We start from the raw sequence: 18,060 nt of genomic DNA, 5'->3' as shown, positions 1-18,060 counted from the left end.
GATGGTCTGAAAAATGGCACCTCTCTCTCAAACCTGGGCTCCCCGAGTCCTCCAGGACACATCCCTGCCTGCAGGGTGCAGCCGCAGTCGCTCTGTAACGCACATACAAATGCGTGTTACAGCTGCAAGCTGCGCAGTGCCGCTGCCGCCCAGCTGCAAGTGTGTTCCGTAGCTCTCGCTCTCCCCAGGCCCCATGCCGCACGGCATCGCCTATTTATAACTGCATGCACTGCAGGAATAATATTAGACTGACGGCCTCACACAGTCACGCTAAATGTTATTCTATTTATGTGATTTGCCCTTCTTCACAAGCCGTCCGTCTCCCAGATGCCAAAACACTCTGCATAGCATAGACAAAGATTCAGATTTTTCTCTTTTGTTAAAATCTTCACCAATGGCACCCAGTCCCAGGTATATTTACCATTTTTCCCAGGTCACCTGGAGTAATTGCGTCTACTATTCCTTCCCCATTCTGATCGATATCCTTGGTAAATAGGATAACCTGCCAGGCCTGATGTCGCTGTAGCCGAAGGTACTTTAGCATTGAAATTGTTCTGCTGCAGAAATAAATGCCTCTCGCTGAATCTGAGGATGCTGTGACCTTTCATTAGTGACCTGAGTGACTCATCCCTTTTTGTGTGCGCACTGCAGCCTCCCACCACGCTGTAAAAGATGCACCATAAAGTCCCCCCACCCGGTGCCCGGCGTAACGGGGAGCCCAGACCTGTGGCAGCCTCCTGCTCACGCTGCTTCTCCTCCGGCTTCGCACGTGGTCTTCACACCTCCACCCGGACCTGGGGGCTCTGCGTTATGGAGATGCCCTGTCTGCGCGGCGGGGACCCTGTGCAACATCTCAGTCCCCAGCCTTTGTCCCAGCAGCAGGTCCCTCTCTCCCAGGCTGTGGAAATCCCCGACACAAATGCATAAATGCATGTTTTTCCAGCACAGGGCAGCCAACGCATGCTTTTTTAGCAAACAGGGCTTTACTGCCGGTACCAACCCCCCCGAAGTGAGGGGGGCAGCTCGGTCAGAGCCAGATTTCAGCCACAGGCCATGCATCACACGCCATGAACACCACGGGGGGCTACCGTCTTGTACCTCTGCAGCCAGAAGCTGCGAAACAAGGCCAGGCAGTCACCGGGCTGAACTCGGGGGGTCTCTGGGGCTCACTCACAGCTCGCTCCCGCTGCCCACCGCTCGCACACAGGAGCCTCTCGCCGCTTCGCTTTGCTGGATGCCTCTGGAAACCACAAAGACCTTGGAAACACGGCACGTTTAGTCTCTTTTTCGAAATCTGTGCAAAGTGAAGTAAAGAATTAAACAGAGTTGAGTCCTGTGCATTTAGCTGCTGCTCATAGCAATATTTTCTTCTTGTAGAGCATTTTGCATGCCAAGAAAAACAGTTTTGCATTTCAGGGAAAGAAAGTGGTGGTACGTCTGTGCATCTGTACATACGCTTGTTAATTCCGCCTGAACGGCTTCCCGGGGCTGTCAGCTCAAAAGCTCTCCTTACAGTGATAAATCTTGACTGTGTTTGCAACAAATCTTCAACCAAGAGGGGTTTATTTAATGAACCAAGAAATGCTGCCACATTTCCAGGCTTGATCCCAGTCCCATTAATGTCAGCAGGCGAGTTCCCACCATGTTTGGTTTGTTGGTTGGGTCTAATCTGGATAAGGGAGTTAAAAACCTGCATTAGGGTCAGATTTGCAGACAAGTTCATTGCTCCACTTTGCTGTGCCAGAGAGTCTGTGGGAAAAGCAGATGGTACAGGTGGGACTCATCTCGACTGATTTTAGGCACCTTCAAGCCCAGCAACAGATAGCCAGGAAGGAGGAACATTCAGATCATCTTAAGCCAGGAGCCCCAAAGAGGTGAAATTAATTTATTTCTTTCTGCGGAGGCATCTCACCCCCTGAGGATGTGCAGCTCGTGTGAAGGAACCTGACAGGGCAGGAAGGTCTCTGCAGCAGAGGGAAAAGGACCTTGCTCAAAGCCAGCCCCTGAGCAGGCGGGTGCTAACCCAGGTGCTGCCGCAGGTCTTCTGCTCAGGTCTCCTGCCTGCGCCAGGAGGAGCCCAGGCTGATGTTCAGGATGTAACCACGGCACAGCAACTCTGGTGGGCAGTGACCCCCTCCTGCCAGCAGCAAATGCTTCTGCATGGCCCTGGCAAGGCCTGGCAGAGCTGCTGGGAGAAGGGGAAGGAGGAATGTGGCAGCTCCCCACCTTCCCTGCGCCCTCACCCACTGCCAAAACACATGCGACATCCTCACCTCCCCATGCCACGAGTGGCGACCAGCACAGAGCAAGAGCTGCCCATGCTGGTTGCCCCAGGGACAATCCCACCACTCTGCTCCCAGGGCATAAAGAGCACTGGGGAGGTTTGGAGGGGCCAGCTGTGCCCACATATTTTGAGGGGGGTCCCCAGCGGTGACCATGCACCTGCAGTGTCCCACAGAGATCAGCGGCTGCTCGTTGCGAGGGAAGGAGACTCCCTGGATGGGAAGGGCTGGAGGAAGGAGGGCTGCTTTGCTGCTCCATCACCAGCTGCAAAAGCTGACCACACAGGCTCATGTGCCAGCCGTTGGCCCTTAATTACATATATAGCTAATAAAGAGAAGGAGCTCATTTCTTCAATTCACAAGGGGAAGCAACACTGAGAATCAAGGGGATTGCAAAGCATGAGATGCCAAAACCCCACTGTATCTCAGGGCCATCCTGGCTTTTGCTGATTTGACAGAAGCAGGACGCAGAAAAATGAGCAGATTTATGGCTGTAACTGTCCCTGGGGCTCGGAGGTGCTCCTTGGGATACAGCTCTTTAAATCATCATTAACAATGACATGAGCGGGCACTGGAGAAGATGGAGTTGGGCACGGCAATGCAGGGGGTGAGAGCAGAGTTTGCTGGCACTTCCTACGCAGCGCTCCTGCCCCGGGATGCGGAGATGCTTTATTTCAATCAATCGTGCCCAAAGTGGGTGCAGTGACAGGGTGCTGCAGCTCCTACAGGCTGTGGGGAGCTGAAGTTGGATCTGTGGGGAGCTGTAGCTTTATGGATGGGTTCTGTGTGTGAAGATGGAAGAGTTGGAGGCATGGGTATTTTTTCAGGAAAGGAGGGGAAGAGTTCGGAGCTCTGGAGAAGCTCAGATGGAGGGACTGCATGCAAGCGGCAGAGGCCAGACCTGCTCCTAGCATCTTCCCTACTAAGATATTCCCTACTGCAGAGACAGAAGAACATCTCATTTGGGAATTTTTACCTTTGTCTTTTGATTTCCTCTGGATGAGGTGGGAGCTAAAAGTTTCAGGGCTTTGCTGAGGAGATTTTGGGGACCTACCTTAGTGCGTGCCTGGCCCAGCACTGCTCTCCACCGGCTGCCTGTGGTCTTGCCGCGCAGGCAGGCAGCGCTCCCCGCAGTTCCCCGTCTGCAGAGACCTGGGAAACTCGTCACCACTCCCTGCAGCAGGCGGGCCCCTGCTCCAGCCCATGGGCCAGCTGGCTGCTGTGGTCCTATAAAGCTTTAAAAGAAGCCAGATGACTCATGACTGAAAGCGTTAGGTGTTTATTTGCACTTTAGACATTAACTCCGTCTGAAAGCCAGCCACAGCTCCCTTTGCACAGCAGCAAAGGTGGGTCCGTGCGAGGAGCAGCTGACCGTGATAAATACCGGGCTTTGGTCCAAAGAGCGCAACGTCTGCGGGTCAGGACTTTCCCGACAGATTTTAACTCGCAATCGACTTCCTTCAGCTGAGCTGCAAGATCTGCTGTTGCAAATCTTGTCGCTTCTTTCACACGGATGGAAACGTTCAAGCTGTTCATGGTGGGAAACGCCAAGAGCGAAAAGCAAAACGCCGCTTGGGACCGACTATTCCCCCCCCAAAGCGGAGATCCCCACAGCCCCTCGGCGGTGACACACGCGCTGCCCTCGCCATTGAATCTTGACTTCATAAGCCTTCAAACCAGTGTTGCCTCTCTCTTTTTCACATGTCTAATTTTTAATAGACATGTCTAATCCCCTCGCAAGGCTGGATGCAAGAGTAAGGTGCTGCCACCCACCTGAAGATTTCAAAACTCTGCTGGGGTTTGCCTGCTGAAAGCAGTGGTTCAGGCTACTGCAGTCATTCGCCTTGCAAAAAACACAAACCCAACCAACAGCCTCCAGAAACTTTAAAATGCCGAGTTGTTGTCTGCTGTATGCTCTTCCAAAAAAGAGTGAGTAATGCTAAAATACTTTTTTTCTTCTGTGAAGGAGGTGGGCAGTAGAGGATAACACGGATCCTGAAGCAGCTCAGTCACCCAGGAACAGCTAACCCGGGAACTGGCACAGCTTAGTCATATATTTTAAAACCTGATATTTTCATTAATATTTCCATTTCCAAAGCACTTCCCTCTGCAAAAATTCATCCTCTCAGCTGTTCTGCAACACAGGTGGTTAATTACTGGTGCCTTCTCCTTGAGTGTAGGATGGAATCCTGTCTCAAACCCACGTCCATTGGGGAGGAGTGGACGCAGTGGGGGGACAAAGCATCGTTCACCCCCATCCCTCACTCACCGAGGAGCTCAATGAGCCTCCAGGGAGCCAGGAGGATGTGCTTGGACGACTGCATTGGAGGCTGGAATGAGAAACACTTCAGGACTGGAGTAAATGCAATGTTCATCTCTTTCCATCTCCAGGTGTGCTATAGGCAAGATGGTTGGGTGGAGTAGCTTTGCTCTATAACCTGGTCCCAGTTTGCTCTCTGATGCCAGCAGTCCTGTCTGTCCCTTGTGTGAGATTAGAACCAGTGATGCTGCAGTCACCATCTCCCTGCAAAACAGGCATCAAGGTGAGGGGGCTGCTCCCGAGAAGGGGCCAAGCGCAAACTGAAGTGGTGCCGTCCTTTGGAGGGGGTATCTCAGAGCTCATCAGAAGCTTCCTCCTCACAAAGAATGATGGTCATCTTCTTCTCATCCGTCTGGCAAGAAGTTTTCCTGATGGAGTTGAACCCCAGGGACTGGCTGGCTCTTTGGCGGATGGTCCTCATACGTGACATGCAGTCTTCACTGGTCATCACGTAGATCAGGGGGTTGAGGGCACTGTTGAAGCTGGCCAGGCCCCGGGTCACCTGGTAAGAAATGTAGATGTTCTTTAAAGCCTGCGTGCAGGATCCTTGCAGCTGCCAGCCTCGAGACAACAAGTTGAGGTTTCTGAAGATGTGGTAGGGGAGGAAGCAGATGGAGAAGAGGACCATCACGAGAATCACCAGTCTGATGCTTCTTCTTCTAAGGCTGAGGTCCATGGTGTCGTTCCTGCAGAGCACCACCACCACATGGCAGTAGCATCCGATGATGATGAGGAACGGGATGACGAACCCAGTCATGGTGATGGCCACGTTGTACGGCAAGTAAACGCCCAAGTTCTCATGCTCCGTCGTGTCATGGCACCGCGTCCCCGTGTTGTCCATCTTGCTGAAGGCAAAATCTGGAGCTACCTGTGCGATGACCCACAGCCAGACCATCACGCTGAGCCAGGCAGAAGAGGTTGCCCCCTGGTACCTGCCCCGCGCCTTCAGCGGGTGCACGATGCCCAGGTAGCGGTGGACGCTGATGCAGGTGAGGAAACCGATGCTGGCGTAGAGGTTGAGGTGGAAGAGGCCCCGGGTGATCCGGCACCAGCTGTGCCCGAAGAGCCACGCTCTGCCCCGCAGGTAGTAGCTGACGAGGAAGGGCAGCGTGCTGACGTACAGCAGGTCGGCCATGCCCAGGTTGCCCACCAGCAGGCCGAGGGGATGGCGGGTGCCACGCCGAGGCCCCGTGCAGAGGTGCCACAGCCCCAGCCCGTTCCCTGCCAGCCCCAGGGGGATCACCATCAGGTAGACGGCGGGCAAGAAGCGCTGGGCGAAGGCAGCGTCCACGGGGCACAGGGCCCTGCTGGCATTGCCGGGCCACCGGCTGAGAGCCTCGGTGGCCATGGGGCACTGTGGCGGCCCGTCCCAGCCGCCAGCGAGGCGGTGGTGGCAGGGGCGGGGCGGCCGCGGCAGCGCCGTGCCCAGAGCCGTCCCCAGCAACCCCACGTTCCCCGGGCCCGCGCTCCCCGCTCCTGCTGGGCCCCGGCCGGGGGCGGTTTGGGGAGCAGGGCTTTCCCCCGGAGCGTGGGGAGGATGTGGCTCAGCCGAGAGACCCGGTGTCCGCAGGCTTCCGCCGCTCCCTCGGCGCCTCCCTCCAGCCCACTTGAGATATTTTGAGCCAGGCGCCAGGGACGCACAGGCCCACGGCTATTTCGGACGCTGCGGAGGAAGGGAGCAGGGAGGGGGGCCGTGCCTCGGAGCGGGAGGGAGATGTCTGACGATGGCGGGGGCAGAGCTTTCAGGCTGCTTCTGTTCTGTCCCACTCGGGGTGAGGAGAACCCCCCCATCCCTCTGGACGGGGGGCTGGAAGCCTGCACCCCACGAGCCGCCCCTCACTTTCAGCCCTGACAGCCATTCTCCTGGCTCCGCGGCTCATCCAGGAACGGCGGGAGCCGGGGTACGGTGGAGACCGGCAGCTTTCCATGGGGCTCGTGCTGCCAGCCCCGTTCCAGCAGGCAGCCATGCCAGCAGCCCCGCTCCCTGCTGAGTGGCTGCACCTCCCCTGAGCACACAGCAGCGACCGACTCTTGCTGCCGCCTTCTATATCCCTACCCAAGCAAAAAAATCCGCTCCCGCACCCTGGCCCTTTGACCCCAGCGGGGAGGGAATGCCAGGCTGTGACCCTGCCTTCCCTGTCGCCTCCTGCCTTCCCCGTCGCAGGGGATGTCACACAGAAGACCCCCCCCAGATACAGTGAGGCTGGGGCAAGAGCTAAAACCAGCGACCCCAAAGAGGACCCCCAAGAAAAGGCAGCCCCCGTTTGCATTGCTGAGCAGCTGCTGCCGCGTAAATGAGGGCAGAAATAACTTTATCTCCAGGCGCAGGAGTAAACATGCCAGCAATCAGAAGGGAGAAGGTTTATCCTGGCAAGCCATAGGGAAACGACCTTGGCAAAACGGCTTCATTTGAAGGGCTGAGCCCAGGACGGGCCATGGTCACCTGCTTTCCTGGAACTCAATCTCGGGCAGAGGCTGGGAAGAGGCTATCATCTCATCTGCCAGCGGGGAAGGAGTGGGGCAAGTCCTGCCGAGCCACCCTGACTGCCCTTCCCGCCTCGGGAGCCGCCGAACATTGCTGCTGGACCGTGCTCGAGCGTGGCGGGTCGGGGCCAGCATAGGGAAGCCCTAGATGGTGATAGCTGCTTGTTGTGCGTACCAATGTGTTGACTCCAAAAAGCGCTCGATGGAGCAGATAAACGATGGGAAAGGCCGTATGTTATTTCCTGCCTATGTGAAAAAATCTGACCACTTCAGATGTGCCCCGAGAGGTGAAGCTTAAACGCTGTTTCCACGGGGTGAGGATATGGCTTTTCTGAGGTTTGCAGAGGCTCTGGTGGGCGTGTGCTCCTGCAGCGGCAGCAGAGGAGAGGCCCGTGGGAGCTCACCCCTCAGGAAAGCAGTCCTCCATCCTGCCCTGCTCCTGCCCCCTTCACCTCCATGTGTTTCAGCTGCTCCTGCAGCCTGGCATTGGGGTGGAACTCACAGAGCAACTCTGTGGAGTTGTGGAAGTGCAGCGAGATGAGAGGAACAAACTGGGACTGGTTCCCTTTGTCCCAGAGCATCAGCCATTGGGGAAACTGAGGCAGAGACAGCAGCTGGTTGGGAAGACTTCTGTAATCATGGGAAGGGTCACAAGCTGCTCTCAGCAGTGTAAGCAAAACTTCCTTGCTCCCCAAAACGAAGGCTTGGGGCTGGATGCCTCCTGGGAAGAGAGGAGCCGGGCAGGGCACGGCACAGGGAGCGCTGCCCGTGCCCAGCTGTAGCCCCGTGTCCTCCACATCTGCTGCTCCCTGGACCTGGTCGAGGCACGCATGCAGTGGTACAGCTCCGCTCCTCTCTCGTGCTTGCCTCTTGTGTGTTTAAGGTGTCCTCGTGACCCATGATTTCATGTGCAATAGAGGTGCTACCACCCGACTCTGCCTGAGCATCACGTATCAGGATGCTCGCCCCCAGTGCCCGGCTCCGGCACACGGCAGCGATGCTGCTGCCAGGGCAGTGCGAGAGCACAGGGCTGGGATGGCTCCTGTGGGTACCAAAGAGGTAACCAGAGTGATGGGCTTTCAGGCAACCAATCCATGTCTCTTCAACAGCAAAAAAAAAAAAAAAGGGCTTTGATCTTTTTATTGAGCACTGCACACCTGTGCTTGGGGAGGTATCTGAAAATGGTTACCTTAAATGAGGGGCTCACCCAGCCCTTACTCAGCCAACACCACGTATTTAAAAATCATCAGTCATGAGAATGGCTTGGAAAAAAAATTTTCTGATGCACATTTTTTACTCATGCAGTAGGACACAGTTTCCCCTTCAGCTGCTGAGTGTGCTTCACTGAAATGAGCTGTGATCTGTTGCTCACGGCTGGGTCAGGAATATGGTCGTCAAATCACAAGCCGTTTATGTATGCAGATGTGGCAGTACGCTCTGAGGACAGGAGTGAGTTGTCTCCTGGTTTGGGTTTTTTTTTGTGTTTACAGGTGAACATAATCATCTGGGCATGGCAGAGTATTTGTCTACTGCCCCACAAGAGCAGGCAAAGCTTGGGACCTGCTGTGTCAGAGGCTGCAATAAACCTGATCCTCAAATAACCATGTTTCCAGGGCAGCAAGGCTTTAGAGGGAACAGCAAATATTGTGAGACTAGCAATCAAATTGCAAGAGCTGATTTCCCCGTATTCTTAAGGAAAAATAACTCTGATTTATTTGTATTCATTAATTCATTATTTAGATGTTTTCTGCTCAGTGAATCAGGGAGAAATGACATTTTGCATTTTGCAGGGGAAAAAAAAAAAAGGGAAAAAATTATAGCAGAGGTGCATTGAGTCATTTCTGTTTGAGGTAAGAATTACAGGTTGCTGCTTAAAAAGTGACCTTTTGATTTTTATCATCACCCAGAGGTGGCTGGGCAGGATTTGGGAGGGGGTGAGAGTCCTGGCAGCACTCCCTGCCGGCAGCTCACCTGGCCTCGGTGGCCGTGTCTCAACATGCTTAAACAAAACCTGGCTTAAAAACAGGCTTTTCAGTACACAGGACATATCTCATCCATGTCAATTGAGGAACATTGCGGGTTTTAAAGTCTACATGAGCCTCATGTCACCACTTTTTTTTTTGGCACAGCCATCGCAGAGGTGAAATAAGTCAACAAAAGCTGCAGGCTGGGCCACGTTCATTCTGCAATTTGCTGCCTGCCGGAGGTTCACCACGTCTCCTGTATCAAACTGCATTAACGAATTAACGATTTGTATTCGGGCAGAGCACCAGATGACCACAGTAAAGAATTCTCTTTGTAAGCGATGTTTTACTGCACAAGCAGTGAGATTTTCTTTTTTTTTTTTTTTTTTTTTTCCACCCCAAGAGGTGCCGGAAAAGCATCCTTGACTTTTAATTTTATTTTCAGCACTGGCTGGGGGAGCGGGCGAGCTGCTCTTCCTGCTACTTGTGGGGAGGGAGGAGAGAGGAGCTCCCTCTGCCATTCAGCCTTTTGCCCCTGCACCCCCAAGTCTGCCCTGGTATCGCCTTGGCCTGGGTCAGGAGGACAGTTAGCTGGTGACGGTGGTGGCACGATGCTGGGGAAATCCTGGTCCAGGGTGAGTGGAGGACATGTGTGGCTGGTGGGAGGTGGGATGAGTTACAGGGGGAGAATTTGGGCTTTGGTTTTTGGGAGGCTGAGAAGAGGCATGACCTGGTCTGTGCTGGGCTGCAGCCCCAGCAGCAATGCAGCCCGCGCCATGCCGTGCTCTCCTGCGCACCCCGGCAGCGAGTGGAGACCGAGGCACCACTATGGCCAGGGCTGGTTCCATTGGCAGAGCTGATGGAGTTACGGCTGGGTTAAAGCAAAGGGGCAGAATTTAATCCAGGATATAATATACTGTAATGTTTTCAATGCTTTAATTCACTTTTTTTTTTTACTTTTTTATTTTCTTATTCTAAGCAGCCTGAATTGAGGTGCCTCCAAGCTGACGGGTCCTGGGTCAGACCTTTCCTGCAGCAGCCAGGCTGGAGTGAGCAGCAGGGATCCCGGGGGCTCACCGGAGCCGGGATCACCCCACACAGACAGGCCCAGACAAGCTCCACACCTAGATGAGCACATCTTTATTTTCAGTTCCACAAATACACATCTAAACTGTCCAGATCTCACCTGGACACGTCACCTAAACCGCTGCTCCTTTCCAGTTGCCCTTCTCGCCCCGCCGTGGGACGCGCGTTCCCTCTGCACGCTTGTGCGAGGCCGTTAGAGGGCATTTGGGTTTCATTTTTCAATCACCCAGAAGGATTATCGCTGTGAGAAAGTTAAGGCAGAGCTGCCAAGCCGCTCTCCTGCGCCGACTCCTGCATAGCTGGAGCAGCTCCAGACCGTCGAGAGAGGGCCCCGACTCATCTTTGAGATTTGTTTTCTCTTTTTCCTGCTTTTCTTTTGGCCCTGGCGCGTGGGGTATGTGCTTGGATGGCAGGCGGTATGTCTGGTGCTGCAGAGTGGTGTCTCCTGCGTCTGAGCTTCTCGCTCACCAAAGCCCTGCCAAACCGCCAGTGCTTTGGAGAGGAGGAGGCCAGGCGGAGCAGGAAGGTTCGTGTTTATTCTGGAGAGATGTGGGGAAGGTGAATTAGAGCTGCCATCAGGAGGATGCCTCTGCCTGCGCCCAGGAAGGTGGCTGCAGGGTGGATGCTGTGGGATGGCTGAGCTCATGCAAGGTGGAGCTGCTCAACCTGGTGCGGCGGTGACTTGTGGCGTGCGGCCCGATGTACCTGCTCCATCTCTGGTGGGCCAGGGTGTGAGGGTTTCCCCCGGGGATTTGGGCTTCCAGGTGCTGGATACGGTCTCTCTCGCAGCCCCCGCAGAGCAGAGCTGGGTGCGTTGAGTGACGTGGTGGAGGAGCAGCATCACCTTGCCAAAAGCCCCACCAATCCGGGAAAGGACCAGTTCCTGGTTTCTTGGGTAGGTTCATGCTCGGGGCAGGGTTTCCCCATTTCTCATTTCATTCAGCCTAAGAAACTCGCAGATGCCACCCAGTAACCCTGCCTGGGGCAGTGGGGTGCACAGAGGAGGCAGGTGCTGTGTAACACGGGGATCTTGTTCTCTATTTCCACCCTCCTTCGCAGCCAAAGTCCATCAGTTCTTCCCCAGTTTCCCAAGGGACATGTCCTCCGTCTCCGCCGAAACCACAATGCCATGGGCTTGTGCCAGACTCTTTGTCGGGATGAGGTGTTGGCTCTGGGATGCGACCGGTGTGGGCATGGCTACAAACGACCTCCTCTTCCCCTCTGGAAAAGCAAAACAGAGAGTGATGGGGAGATGGAGGGGGTGGTGGCGTGTCCTCCATGTCTAGGGTGCAGGGTCATGTGGTAGTGTGGGTGCCTGGCTCTGGAAAGTGCCGGCTACATGTGAGCAAGGCAGTTTTGCACCGTGTCTGTGCTAGGGCTGTGCCAGGCTAATTAAAGGGGTGGCAGAGCCCTGCCTCTCGGGGGGAGCCGGGGAGCCAGGCAGGAGCTGCAGATGCATCTCCAGCCATACGGGCAGGTCGACCCCAGCTGTGCAGCTCAGGGTTACATGGGATTCATGGTGCTCTTGGATTCAGACATCCAGAGATCCCAAAATTCAGGTCTGCACCTGCAATCAGCTATTTTCGAAGTGCTGAAACTAGGAGACAGTTTGTCTTTTGCTGAGACACTGTCAGCTCGTGGCTGGGGAGGGGTGATGGGGTGCCCACAGGTAATCAGGGCATCCCATGGCTTGTGTTGGCTGGCATTTGCCTTTCGTGGTCAAACCTATTGCCCAGGGGCACCAGCTTCACTGAGGCTCTCACTTACCGCCGGGGATGCTGCCGGCAGGGCCGGGCAGGGCCTGGCCACGCAGAGCCGCCTCTGGGTCTCCAGCCTGCAGTAGCGGTTCTGGTTGGAGACGCGGGTAGAAAAGCCCACGCCGCAGGTGGCCGAGCAGGCGCTCCACTCCGTGCCCCACTCCTGGCAGGGGTATGGCAGCGGTGGGGACACTGCCCTGGGGGCTGGATGAAAAGAGGTGAGGGGAAAAAGAGCGGTTGGAGCCAGGCACTGTGCAGAGTGCCCTGCGGGTGCTGCGGGCATAGCCCTGCATGGCACGGAAATGTGCAATGAGGTGTCTCCTGTTGATGCGCCCTCTCTGGGGTGAAGGGACCACCCCCAGAGACCTGTGCGGGCACCCCCTCATTGACATGCCCTGCATCTTACCTGCCGCAGCATCCTGGAGGAGGTGCTGGTCTCGGGCTTCACAGATCCACTCAGGGCAGCACTTTCCGGGGACCTCCACGCGCCGTGGGTAGGGGCAGTCCGGGGTGGGCAGACGGACGTCCTCCTGGCAGAGCGGGACGCAGGTGAAGCCCCCGTCCAGGCAGCGGCACTGGAGTTTGCAGCTGGGCTGGAAAACCTCCCCATCGCGATAGACCCGGCCATTCACCTCGCAGCCCTCCTCGCTGTCTTCAACTGCAAGCGACAGCCAGGAAGCCGTTAGGGACTAAGCGGCAGAGACGTGGATGGCAGAGGGGACTGCTGGGGGAAACAGTGGGGCTGGCACGAAGGGACTGAACAGCGGGGGCAAGAGAAGTGACTGAGAAGTGACCTCCTCCCCTTCCTGCCTCCTCTCCTGATCTCTCTGTATTTTCAAAGCAGCAGCTCCCCACTTGGTGAGGAACCTACTGCCCTTCAGCTCTGACCCTGTCCTTCTGGGTGTTCAGGCTAGAAAAAGTGTCTCTGAGCTTTCTCTGTGGGACCCCCAGGCTCCAGCCACAGCGGGGTGACTGCAGCATCCCCAGGACCTCTGTGTCCATCCCCGCTCAAACCACCCTGAATCCCCAGGTGGTAAATGGCCCGAGAGCTGGCTGGAGCTGCAGCACAGCCCTGAGGCCAAGCTGTGGGCACCAGCCTCACTAAAGCTGCTTTTGGAGCCTTAACTCCTCCCCTGAAGGTGCTGTGGGATGCCTGGCCCTGTCTGGAGCCCTGGCCGGTGCCAGGGTTATGCTGGGCTGGGAGCACGGGGGCATCCCCGGGGGACGCAAGCACCCCTGTGCTCACAGTTGCAGGTGGCTCCTGTCCCCGCGGGCGCCGCGCTGTAGTCGCAGACGAGGCCCTGGCTCTGGTCACAGACGTGGAGGAAGTCGCAGGGCTCTCCCAGGCGCCGGGCGCAGATCTTACAGCAGCCGCAGCCATCCAGGACCAGGGGGGACCCGCGGGGGCAGCGGGGTGGCACCCAGGGGCAGTAGCATGGTCTCCGGCACAGCTGGGCACACACCTGCGGAGGCAAAGCCATCCCTGATTCTATTCAGGTTGTTTTTTGGCTAATGGCTGCTATTTCACTGGGACAGCCAGGTAACCTTCTCTCATTAATTGGGCAGATTTTCAGTGGAGGGAGGCTCTGCAAATCCATGGGAATACGGCGAAGCAGCTTGGAAAGCTACAGTCCTCTTAGGGCACAATGTGACAGGCACCTATGGAAAACCAGGGAGAATCAGGGATACTCTGCAGGATGAGGACTTAAACACACCACTGCTCTGAATACACAGGAGGAGGATGGAGCTACAAGGTGAATGTCCCAAGTAGCGGTGGTTATTTAGGGGGGCTGGCAGCCCCAGAGGCAGCCGATGCTGCCTTAAGCAGCCCAGTGGGAGGGAGGGAGGAAGGGAAAGCCCCGTGCCAGCCACCAAGGCAGCAGGTTGTGCCCAACTCGAACCTCCCTGCTTTTCTTCCTAGTCCAGCTGCCTCCTCTGCCCTGGCCCTGGCTGCAGCATCCTCTGCCTGGCCCAGCCCGCTGGGCGAGGAGCCCTGAGATAGGCACGTTTTCGAGGACTGGGAGCTACATTTTCCCCTTCTAGCTAGACTGAGTAATGACTTCAGCAGGGCTGTGCACTGCTCAGCCGATTGTTTGCCAGGGATGTGCCTGCAGGAGTTCACCCGGGCAGGTAGGTCTTTATATCCACAGCTCATTCTGCTCGCGCAATTACCCTGGCACAGACAGCTTTTGCAGGCAGCACTTGTGCTCCCGTCATGTCGTATCTGACAGGGCTGTTGCATACAGGGCCCCAAGCCAAGTGAGTTAGCTCTGCAGTTTGGAAGGGAATTCTTTGCCAGTACTGGCCCGGCAGCGTGTGTGAGCCCCGCGCAGCCGCCCCCCCGCAGCCCTGCTGCTCAGCACCACGCACGCTCTGCTCGCTGCGCGGCCCGCACCTGCAGCGTGGGCAGCAGTTCAGCAAACGTGCAACCGAAAAATTCATCCCTGTGCTGGTCCAGATACTGGTGTGTCTGCTGAGGCTGCCAAGAGATCGATGGGTTCAGCTGGACCACATAAATTTTTAGATACCGTTTTTCTTTCTCTTTTAATTTCTCCCAGTAGCATCAGGACTGACACGACCAGTTAGACAGAGAAGGTAGGTACCGGTGTGTTATCTGTTTCCTTTTTGCAGCAGTTCAGATGGTTTTTTATGGGGCTGTAGAAATATCACTGCCAGCAACTGGCGATAAAATATATCCGAAGTGGGCTGGGCAATCTGTGTCTTGTTCCAGTTTTACCAACGAGCACCATTGTTAGTGTGGCAGAAACCAGGGAGAGACTGGCGGCAGGGACCGAAGGACTGGCTGTGGTGGCCAGGTTTGGGCTGGAGGCACGAGGGCCCTTGGTGATTCTCCAGGCACTCGTGAGCGCCTGGGGCAGGAGTCATTTCTCTGTCACGGCTTACCCAGGCAGCCAAGGGCATTTTTCATCTTTCAGGAGGCTGCTATTACAAATCAATGTTTTAGAAAGATTAGCCAAGCCAACTCCATTAATCCATTTCCCCCTGCTCCTTGTAATTAACTTGTCTTTAGATGACAATGTGGCTCCTATCAGAGATCTTAACTGTCTGGGAAAGGCGCCAAATAGGCACGACGCTGCCATGACGTCCCTGCTTGCAGAAGGTCTGCTTTGGGATTCAAGCAGCAATTAGAACTTGGAGCTGAGATACGCCAAACTTTTCAGCTTTCCTGCTCTCTGCACAGGCAACTATTTTCACATGGAGTCCAAGAGGAAAAAAAAAAACAAAACAAAACTTAAAAAAATCACTGCAACAACCCAAATCCTGTCAGAGGCATTGGCTTTGCATGAGCATCCTGAGAAGTCGGGGGGGGGGGAGCTGAGTAATGCCGGGGCTGGTGCTCGCTGCTTGGCCCCCTGCCTCGGGAGCCTGGGCAGGGACCAAGGCGTCTGCAGGAGCCGCTACTGCCGAGCTGCTGCTCTCTCGCTTGCAGGGGCACATACCACAGCCCCCGGAGAGCTGCGGGGACGGGCGAGCAAACAGACCGCATTGCTGTCATTCCTGGGCGCTCCGTGGGCTTGCACAACTTTGGCCCACAAACGTTTAAGACCCCACTGCTTAATTGCAAATGTCTCTCCCGAGCATAGCTCTGCCCCCCTGGGACTGCGTAAATAAAGCCTGTCTGCCAGCCGGCGTTAGCCGCTGGGCTCCTTATAACACCCCAGCCCTCCCTGCATCCCACTTTGCAAAAACCAGGTGCTTGCCCAAGTAAGGCTAAAGCCACCCCAGGGCCCCGTCTCCCTTACCTTGGAGAGGATGCAGAGGAGGGAGAGGAAGAGGAGCTGCTTCTCCAGCTGGAGCCTCATGCTGCTCTCCCCTCTGTTGCTTCAGCACATCACCCCCCAGGCAGTTTGGAGGCAGCGGCGTGTTCGCAGGTTTTAAAGCCCCGAGTAGGTCCTGCTGGTGTTTATACTCTCCCTGCTCTGATGTCACTCACAGGCTCCAATATAAACATGAGTAGGTTTGGACAAGCCTCAAGATTGTCTTTTTTTTTTTCTCTCTTTCTTTTTTTTTTTTTTTTTCCAGCCCACATTCCAGCTGCCATTTCCACTCCCCTCTAGGTGAGAACGTGCCTTCCACCCAGACAGCGAGCGAAGGGAAGGGACGCTGTCCCAGGGGAGCACGGCAGAGGGGCTGGGAAGCCAGGCTGGTGGGGTGAACCGGCTCCTTGCTGCTGGCCGGGACCGGGAGGGAAGGTCCATGCCTCTTCCTACTGATCAAGCTCTGCCCAGGCAGAGCCAGTGTCTTCCTCCTGGATTTTGAAGGGTTTGGTGGGGCTGGCCCTGCCACCATCTACTCTGGGACATTGTCCCCACAGAGTGGGGGACCCTCCCCTATATTTTAAGCTGGACGCAACGCATGGCAGGCTATGGGACAGGGGTGAGTTGCCCGGGCTGTAGTCAAGAGCAGGATGCTGTCCCTCCATCGCTGGGGACAGCGTGTGACTTGCTTTTGATTGCTGGCAACTGGTGTTGCAGCAGTTTGCCTGGCAAGCTCTCCAGGCAGTAGAGCTGTGCTTCCTTCCTTCTCCACTCCTCTGGCACAGCAAGAGCCAGAAAGGGGTTTGCTGTGGTGGTGCTGCCACAGCGTCCCCATGCTGCGTGGGGCTGCGGCTGCCCGGGGTGGCGGTGTTGGATGCACATCGTGTTGCATTGCCCAGGGTCCACGATGCAGAGAGGGCTGCAGCCTGGCCCTGCTGGTTTCAAGCCTTGTAAACTCCAATTCAGCTCCCGAAAAATTATGACTGGCTTAAACAATCACGAGAACTTAAAATCCAATTTTGGGGAAGAGGAGCAGGTGCTCAGCATTTGCCTACAAATGCTTTGCCACTTTTTGGTCTGCCCTTTGCAAACTTTCCTCGTGGTGAGGCTGGCTCTTTGGAAAGAAGAAACTAAACATCTCAAGACCTCCGGGAAACTGAGCCCCTTCTCCACATTGCCGTCTCCCAGATCTTATCACAAGATGTAAGAAGGGGAATCTGGTGGATGCACAGACTGTCCTTGCCTTGCCAGCACGATGAGAACTGCTGCTGTATATCATATATTACGATATATGTTGGCAAACACGCAGAAGAGGCTGGTGCTGTAGAAGCAGAGCACTGAAATTATGCCCCATCCTGTCCTCCACCATTTCCCCCCCCGCCCTTTCCTTTTGCAAAGGCAGGTGACAGGTCCTCTGCCACCTGGGCATCAATCCTGACCTCAGCTCCGGCACTTGCCGTAGCCTGGAAGCCAGGGCACAGAGCAGGGAAGAGCACACAGTCAGAGCTCTCCCGTTACCACCCTGATTCTCTGCTTTGGTTTTGCTTCGTTAGCTGCAATCAGTCTGTTAACGAGGTCATGGCAGCTTGTGGAAATACCAGGCCACCTTCCAAAGGCTGCTGTCACTTATCCCGGCGCTGGAGTCTCCGCTCTTCGTGTCAGAGCCTCAGCTCCCTGCATGGCCCGAGCCCTGCCTGGAGGCAACCCGTGGAGGTGCGAGGACCGTGCGTTGCTCCGTCCTCGCTAGCAGCGGGGTTCAGGCCCTACCGACAGGGACTCACGAGCCAGAAGGTTTGATGCCAAAGGCTGGAGGCACATCTCGTGTTGGTGTTTGCTCCTCCACACCCTGGAGATGGTGCCCTCCCGCCAGCCACCTCGTTTGGGATGCTGCAGCCCAGCCAGACGTCCCGGGGGCGGCTGCGGTGCCTCCGTCAGCAATGGCTCAAGAGCAGCCAAAGCGCTGGTCCAGCTTTGCCGCAGGGGGATGGCGCGTTCTATTAATTATTCCAGGCTTGTGTTTATTAGGGACCGCTGATTAATGGGCATGACTTCATTTCCCAGTTAGAAATCAGGTGACAGTGCTGGTAAGGGAAATAAAAACCTCTCGTCGCCCTCAGCGAGCAGCTCTGGGAGCAGCCAGCAGCCCCATGTGTGAGGTCTGGGGGGGCAGCAGGGCACCCCCTGAGGGGTCCGCAGGGCTCAGGGCTGCCCAGGGGAGCCCACGGGCCATGAACGCCCCTGTGCCTGCCCTCTCCTGGGTACAGGTTTGGCCCTTTGGGGTGGGGACCCCTTCTTTATCCTCTCCCTCAGCTTGGGACAAGAGGGGACATTGGTTCCACAGCTGATACCACTGGGATGCAGTAAGGTGACATCACTATGATGGTGTGA

At 56.0% G+C, this 18,060-nt stretch overlaps 2 protein-coding genes across 2 annotated transcripts; both read right to left on the bottom strand.

Annotated features, from left to right (window-relative positions):
- Positions 1–971: 971 nt before the first annotated feature.
- LOC141750393 (P2Y purinoceptor 1-like) lies at positions 972–8,402 on the bottom strand. The gene is made up of 2 exons (XM_074605395.1): positions 3,337–8,402; positions 972–1,669 (listed from the first exon to the last, which is right to left on the bottom strand). Exon 1 carries the CDS (start codon positions 5,948–5,950, stop codon positions 4,895–4,897), a length of 1,056 nt encoding a protein of 351 aa, XP_074461496.1. The 5' UTR covers positions 5,951–8,402; the 3' UTR covers positions 972–1,669; positions 3,337–4,894.
- A 399-nt stretch (positions 8,403–8,801) lies between these two features.
- Positions 8,802–16,320, bottom strand: CCN5 (cellular communication network factor 5). Its single transcript, XM_074605396.1, has 5 exons — positions 15,658–16,320; positions 13,140–13,356; positions 12,300–12,551; positions 11,904–12,097; positions 8,802–11,357 (listed from the first exon to the last, which is right to left on the bottom strand). Exons 1-5 carry the CDS (start codon positions 15,715–15,717, stop codon positions 11,334–11,336), a joined length of 747 nt encoding a protein of 248 aa, XP_074461497.1. The 5' UTR covers positions 15,718–16,320; the 3' UTR covers positions 8,802–11,333.
- Between the last annotated feature and the right edge of the window lie 1,740 nt (positions 16,321–18,060).

This window comes from Larus michahellis, chromosome 12 (assembly GCF_964199755.1).
Source record: "Larus michahellis chromosome 12, bLarMic1.1, whole genome shotgun sequence".
Taxonomy (NCBI): Eukaryota; Metazoa; Chordata; class Aves; order Charadriiformes; family Laridae; genus Larus; species Larus michahellis.
Note: the sequence above shows the minus strand (reverse complement) of the source record. Positions and strands in the feature narration are given on the sequence as shown.

Excerpts from the sequence above, each read along its gene's own strand:
- LOC141750393 (XM_074605395.1), bottom strand. The coding sequence starts at position 5,950 with ATGGCCACCGAGGCTCTCAGCCGGTGGCCCGGCAATGCCAGCAGGGCC.
- CCN5 (XM_074605396.1), bottom strand. The coding sequence starts at position 15,717 with ATGAGGCTCCAGCTGGAGAAGCAGCTCCTCTTCCTCTCCCTCCTCTGC. Across the intron at positions 13,357-15,657 it reads TCCTCTGCATCCTCTCCAAG|GTGTGTGCCCAGCTGTGCCG; the intron begins GTAAGGGAGACG and ends TTGCCTCCGCAG. Across the intron at positions 12,098-12,299 it reads CCTCCAGGATGCTGCGGCAG|CCCCCAGGGCAGTGTCCCCA; the intron begins GTAAGATGCAGG and ends CTTTTCATCCAG.